Source organism: Meriones unguiculatus (genome assembly GCF_030254825.1).
Source record: "Meriones unguiculatus strain TT.TT164.6M chromosome 13 unlocalized genomic scaffold, Bangor_MerUng_6.1 Chr13_unordered_Scaffold_28, whole genome shotgun sequence".
In the NCBI taxonomy this organism is placed as follows: Eukaryota; Metazoa; Chordata; class Mammalia; order Rodentia; family Muridae; genus Meriones; species Meriones unguiculatus.
The window spans coordinates 3,223,281-3,230,824 of NW_026843644.1; the positions used below are offsets into that span (position 1 = coordinate 3,223,281).

A 7,544-nucleotide genomic window follows, 5' to 3' on the forward strand; every position below is an offset into this window, starting at 1 on the left:
TATTGGTTTTATTGATTCTTTGTATCAGTCTCTTTGTTTCCATTTTATTGATTGCAATCCTGAGTTTGAATATTTTCTGTCCACTACTCCTTCTTTGTGTGTTCGCTTCCATGTGTTTGAGAGCTTTCAACAGTGCTGCTACATTATTCATATGGGATCTCTCCAATTTTTTTTATGAAGGCACTAAATCCTTAAGCTTTTCTCTTACTACTGCACTCATCGTGTCTCATAAGTTTGGGTATGTTGTGTCTTCGTTTTCATTGAACACTAGAATGTCTCTATTTTCTTTCTTTGTTTCTTCCCTGAACCAGTAGGGTTGTTCAATTTCCATGATTTTGTAGGCTTTCTATTGTTTCCCTTGTTGTTGAAGTCCAGCTTTGATCAACGGAGGTCTGATAAGATTCAGAGTTTATTTCAATCTTCTTATATCTGCTGAGGCTTGCTTTGTGAATGAATATGTGTTCAGTTTTGGAGAAGGATCCATGAGCTGCTGAGAAATGTTCTGTAGCTATCTCTTAGGTCCATTTGATTCATGATATATCTTAGTTTCTTTATTTCCACATTTAGTTTCTGTCTTGACGATCTGTCCATTTAAGATAAGGATATGTTCATTATCCTTAGATATCAAGAAAATTGAAATCAAAAGTAGTTTGAGATATAGTCTAGAAAGAGTCACAATGACCAAGAATAGTCATACACTGCTAATAGGAGTACAAATATGTCTAGCCACTAAGGATATGCTTGGGTCAGTTCTTCACCAGGATGGGATTTGTTCTGCATCAAGAACTAGCTATACAACTCTTGGGAATATATACAAATGATGCTTCATCCTACCACAGAGACATTTGTTCAAACATCTTTATATCTGCTCTAATCCACATAACCAGAAATTGGATATAATCCAGACACCCATCAACAGAAGACTAGATAAAGAAAATGTGGTACTTTTACACAATAAAATATTACTTAGTCATTTTAAAAAGTAAATCATATAATTTCAAAGCAAATGTGTATTTACAGGTAAACTAGAAAAAAAATCAGTCTGAGTTCAAAAATACAAATATGGCTTGTATCTACTTACATGTTAACATTACTTGTAAAGTGAATGATAAGCATGCTACAGTACATAAAACCATGTAGTATTCCAACCAACTGGGAGCCAAGAAAAAGAAGCAAATGGCTTTCCCTAGGATAAGACAATAAAAAATATATTTATAGATGGATGCTGGGCTCAAAAAGAAGAATCAGTTGGAAGTGGGGAGGGAAGAGGGCAATGTGGAATGTAATACAAGGAAACACAGGTAAAATTAAATGTCATTTGAATGTTACTGTAGTAACAATACAGTAGAAGCTTCCTAAAATATTTACATTTCTGAAAGTCATTTGATGAAATAATATGAGAGTCCCAACAGGATTTTACTTTTAATCAAATGAAGATTTCAATACTGGGAATGGGTTATATCTACTTGAGGTTTTGGCTAAAGGAGTATTATTACAATGCCCAAACAATGCAGGTTTTGTCAAGATTTTAGGTCGCTCTCCACAAATTGACTGCAAGGCCTTATTGCTGAATACAACACTTATGCAACACACTGAACATAGAGAAATCAAGCCTACATAGAAATTTCAGTGTGTTCATATGTATTTTTTATATAATATAATTTATAAAAATATAATAATAATCTATGAATAATAGCAATTTATAAAATAATAATTTATATAAAACAATAATTCATAATAATATATGTTATATAATATTTATAATATAAATTATATATACATATTTATGTTTGAAATTATATATATACATATATATGTATATATGTATAGAGATATATAGATAGAGAGATAGATATGTTTTTGTGTGTTATCTGTATATATTTTAAAAACTCCATTAACCAAAATTTTGCAAGATAATACATAGAAGATGTCAATTTTTTTATTTCATTTGTTTGTTTATATTGTACACAATCATTACATCATTTTTTTTCATGTTCCTCCCTTCAAAGCCTCTTGAACTTTTTGCTGTTTTGGAAATTCATGGCCATGTTTTCATGAATGGCTTTTTCAAAAGCAAGTTATCAAAATTTAATTTGCATTATACTGTATATCTTGTATTATAATAACAATAATATATAATACCATAATTATATAAATTATATTATACATATCAATTGTATTAATAAGAAATAGTATTACAGGAGAGGAGAAAAAGCATATAGATGAAGTATTATTCTGTTGTTGTTGTTAGGAGACATCTGCCTGAGTCCAGCCATCTCGGGACTTCTGCTGCCATGTTCAAAACTAATTTCATACTCACAGTCCCCAGAACCTTCTCCTATCCTGATTATTCATGTGTTTCATGTTTGCTGTTAATCAGGAAAAAATGTAAAGAATGAAGTTGCTGATCATCTAAACTAAAGCACAGAAGTTGTGAATGTGTTTCCTGTCATGACTTAAATTCACTCTGATCACCATTCCCCCTCTTTTGTTCCTGTGTAATTCTAAATTTGGTGCCAGATGTCCAGGAGGAGATTTTATGCAAAAGCTGAGTTAAAACCTTAAGCCCAGGTGTCCTGGATAAGGCTGAGTCACCAGTGTTTACTTTCTCAGTCAAAACCTCCTGTCAAAGTATTATTGGAAAATGCTACCACCGGCTCTGCTTCCCCTTGACTTGTGGTTCCATCCTATAAAAAATTTGTAGAATTTCACTTTAAGGTCGTATTTCAGCTCTCAAATCTGTTCTGAGGACCTGTCCAATCCCTAGCAGCCTGAGTACAATAAGATTTTGTCATTGCATAAACATTTACTAAGATAAATATTCAGAGAATTAGTCAGTGCCCAAATCTGTGTTACTGCCCATGACTGGTCAGTTTTTGCCCCCTAGTTCAAATAAAGTTCTTGCTTTGATGGGCTTTTGCAACTTCTTAAATTGTTTTGGTGTTTCAGACCCCAACATTGTGTATTATTGTGTATTATTGAGAATGTGGAATGGCTGGTGCAAGAGTATACTAATAGCAGAACACAAATTGTGAGACGAAGGCTTAAGACTCATAATACTGTAAAAGGGTGAGGTAGAAAATCATCATCTGTACTTGGCTATAATATATTTACTTTTTTTTACAACTTTATTATTATAGCTGCAAGGGAGTACTTCTGAATGGCAGACACTAGAAACTGATATTACCAGTTCCGCTTCTTAAAAAGCACTGAATTGAATATTTTAAGTATGTGCTGTGGAATGCAGCTATGGCTTTTGTTAACAATCATCTATTCTGTTTTGTTGACTTGTTTCATTAGCATCATCATCATTGTTGTTAATTACATTTTATTCACTTTGTAACCCAGCTGTAGCCCCCTCCCTCATCTCTCTGTCCCACCTTCTCTCTTTCTTCCCCCAATGTCCCTCCCTTAGTCCACTGATAGGGGAGGCTCTCTTCCCTACAACTTGACTCTAGCTTATCAGGTCTCATCAGGACTGTTTGGACCCTCTTTTACTGTGGCCTAGTAAATCCACCTCGACTGGGGGAAGTGGTCAAGGGATACACAATCAAGTTTATGCCAGTGACTTCCCCTGATCCCTTAGTAGGAGAAAACAGATGTTCAAACTACCTTTCACAATAGCAATCCCAACCAAACAAGTTGTTTTTTGATGACCTATAATTCTGTCTCAGACTATGGTGCTCTCCAAAGTCACTGTGGACCATGATGAAATCATACAGGTTTGGAAAGAACAAAACAATCAAACATATTTTTCACCCACATTGAGGAACCAGGTGCAGAGCTCCAGGACTATGGAATTCCCCAGAGCACATGGATGAAAGGGAAATAGAACAATGAAAAGACAGAAAATTCTGAGCAAGGCTGGCTACAGTGACAGAAATATTTCAGCACTGTGACCCCCAGTTTTCTGGACTTGCTGCATTGTGTGCGCTGGCCTGTCATGAGAATCATTGGATATGCACAGCCTGAGTGCCTGAAGCAACTGTAGGAAGCAGCTGTAGCATTCAAAGTCTTCCCTCACATGTGGAGGTCTGAGCCTGTTCCAGACCTCAGCCAATAATCTCCTTGGATCAACCTGGATGCAGGGGACTGTCTCTGTTTAGTGAAGAGCCTGACATGTCCCTTCCTTTGCTTTGCCTCAGCCTCTTCCTGCAACCTGTGTATACATCAATGGGGATGTCTCTGCTCAATTGTAATCATTACTGGAAGCCCAGCACTTACATGGAGGCAGACATTATTCTTGGTACATTTATCCCCATTCACATCCCACTTGTTCAGCCCAGAGAGGTCCAGAACATTTTTGTCAAAGGATCAACTCCTTTATGGAACACCTTTCTGTGAGTACTTGTTCTGGCTACAAGATAGTACATGATCTGCTAAACACGTGTAATTCCATTGAGAATGATGAACTAGTTACAGAACAATGTGAAAAATAGTTTCACATTTTCCAGCTTCATTGTGCAGCTACAGACATTTCCAGTTCTCTTTGTTGTATTTCCAGTCAGAAATAAATCAGGGAAAGAAACCACCAACTTTTGTGTCTGCTCCATGGTGTGATTCCATGGTCAGACTTATGAATTTTTAACATATTGATGCTAATATGTCAAGATAAGTTTCCATTCCTCTCAGATCTATTTGGCCATCTTAATGTCTTTTGCTTTAATATCTGTTTCTTTCCAGAGACTTGGAGAGTTTCTGCTAAAGTAACTTGAATATCCCTATGCCCTCAGTACAAATCTTAGAATCTCTGGTTTCATGTGTTCTGGCTTTAGTATCTTTAAATTAACTCAGAGTTTAGACACTGTGGTCATACTTATAACTTGTTTATTTATCGTCATTATTGTAATGTGCTGTTCTGAAATTCATGTCATTCGTGCCCATTTTCTGTCCTCTGCTTAGTTAGCTCTGCTGGAAACCCAGTGTTCTGTTATTAGACAGGAGGTTTTATGATTTTCATTTGCAGCCTTTCTATATATCTTTCTTCTCCCTCACAATCTCAGTTTTGTCTTTTATGGTACTCAGTCTTTCCTGTGTACAGCTGTTTGTTATATCCCCCCTCATCCAAGTTCTGCTGGAGACTGCTGATTCTTGTCTCAGTGCCTAGTTGAATTCATTGCTTTGTTCTGTTTTCTTTTCTGTTGTTCATCTCTTTACTTTCTGAAGTTTCCATCTGCCATTTTATCTCTCTGAGAAACTGTGATTTAGGTTGTTGTTATTTATGATAGTGTGGAGGACTCATTAGGCTTTTTGATATTACTGTTTTCCAGTTGATGCTATAATAGGTACATATGTTCATTTGAACATCAATTTTGGGATTAAGTTAGTCCTTTGCTGAAAAGTACCTTCGTGAAAACTCAATACATATTTCATCTCTTAGCAGGAAACAAACATACTAGCCTAAGGTCCTGGTAGTTGTATTGTTATGGAGTACTTGAATAGGAAAAAAAAAAAACAGGATGTCTATTTTTTTCTGAAAGAAAAGAACTCTTAGAATGATTTCACAAGATAGAGAAACTAGTAGCCCACTGCACCAGAAAGAGAAGGAATCCCAACATAAGAGGAAGAAAATAGCCCATGCTCAGAAATAGACAATAGACAGAAATGACTGAATTATTAATTGACAGATGTCTTTTTTTTTTTTCTAGAGGGTTCTTCTCGGGGGAAGGGGGTGGGGGGAGGGGGGATAGGTCTCAGTGCTCAAGCTGCTTCAGGCTGCCCAGCGCATCCGCACAAGCCCGGATGAGCCCACGCAGCTGGATACTAGTCTCCAAGGAGCTGCTAGAGCCCAGCTCAACGGAAGCCCAGGTTAGCTTCTGCAGGAGGGCTGACTGTGTGGACGCCACCACATCTGCATTCGGAGCTGCAGCAGAAAGGGGAGGCCCCTGGGATGCCTTGAGGCCCGCTGCAGCCCCCTCACAGTGCTCTGGGCGGGGGACTGGGGGCTGGGATGTGGGCCGAGAGGCCGTGGCAGCCTCTGCAGCCGTGGCCAGCTGGTGTTCCCGAGCTTGAGAGAGGGCCGCCTGTGCGTTCAGGGCCGGGTTGTCTTTATCCACGTCTGAGTCGAGCTCCTGACAAGCCACGCAGTAGATTTTCCGCTGTTTATCCTGGAGGAGGATCGTCCCGCAGTCCGCGCACGTGTCGCCCAGCATGCGGTAACCACGGAGCAGGTAGTCGCCCATGAGCCGGGAGATGCGATCCTGCCGCTCCCGTCGCGCCTGCAGCACCTTCGTCTCAGCTTCGGTCGGAGGCTCCCAGGCGAAATCCTCGGCCTCCGCGCCGTGCAATGTCTTAATCTAGATGCTGTTCGACCTTTGATAGATAGATCAAGTCTCAAGAAATTAAATCATAGTTTTTAAAGTTTACACAATGATATGAAAGTTTTAAATATATGAACATGACCACAATCCATAATCTACACTGAAATTCTTACTGTAGGAAAAATAGGTAACAAGTGTTTGTAAACAGTTGGAGTAGACTGATGCTTTACAGATAAGCTGGGGCACCAAAAAAGGATGGTTCTGAGCTAAAAACTGAACAGCCTTTCCTCTTTCTGAATACGTAATGACAGATAAGCTTTCAGCACAATGAGAAGCACTGAAGTATATCTTAAGCAGGAATGAAAGGACATTATAAAGTTTGATCCTGTAGCTATGAGATTAACCAGTGCTTTCACCTGGTGTTTTTCATAGCATAACAAAACTCCACTGATTAATATTTTAAAACTCTGAAATTTTAAACTCTTTAAGTCTCATTTTCACATACTTTAAACCACTTCCTCAGACATTTACAACTTGTATTTACATACCTTAAATCCCTTTCTTAGACATTCAAAAATTCCATCAACTTTAAACTGTTTGTCTCCTTGCATTTACCAGGAGAAAGATTTGTCTGCTAACTGGGAGAAATGATTGACAAGCAAGTTCTTTTAAATGAAAGAACCATAAAATGTAAGGTATTAGTTAGGTATTAGTAGATATCAGTTTGAATTTCATTTAAATCTAATTTTGTGAGATTAGCATTTTCAGTGTGAAGCCAGAAAGGTAATGCCTTCTTCAGCAGAGAATCTAGTATCTGTGGAAAAGAACAAGGTTTGACTTTCATGTATGATATGGACTGACCATGCAGCTGCAGCATTGTTCATAGGAGCTGCCTAAAATTTCATAAATTCTGCTAAACTTCTATAGTGACAACCTGCTGTGAACATGACAAGAGATCTGAGAGGGGTAAATTTGAGCAGGAAGTATAATACAAATGGTCTCTATATCAGTCAAAAGGACAGAGACTTACTGGGCACCCAGTCTGGGGTCCTCCATGGCATTCTCAAAGACTTTGCAGTGAGCAGGGGTTGAGAGTCTTTGGATGCCAAACAAAACAACATTGTCTCCAGCTGCCACACAAGGCATCATGAGCCTCCAAACATCAGACTTGTGAGGCCTGAGATATTTTTTAAGGATCAGGAACTTGGGATGAGAAACCTACCTTGGCCAGGCAGAGTAGAGCATTTAACTCAATATTGTCCATAGATTGGGCAGGGATTTATT

At 38.2% G+C, this 7,544-nt stretch overlaps 1 protein-coding gene across 1 annotated transcript; it reads right to left on the reverse strand.

The window, feature by feature from the left end:
* Positions 1-5,693: 5,693 nt before the first annotated feature.
* On the reverse strand, positions 5,694-6,288 carry LOC132650695 (protein ZNRD2-like). The gene has a single exon (XM_060376035.1). It carries the CDS (start codon positions 6,180-6,182, stop codon positions 5,694-5,696), a length of 489 nt encoding a protein of 162 aa, XP_060232018.1. The 5' UTR covers positions 6,183-6,288.
* Positions 6,289-7,544: the final 1,256 nt, after the last annotated feature.

What these genes read in the sequence shown, in the direction of transcription:
- LOC132650695 (XM_060376035.1), bottom strand. Translation starts at nt 6,182, where the DNA reads ATGGGCGACTACCTGCTCCGTGGTTACCGCATGCTGGGCGACACGTGC.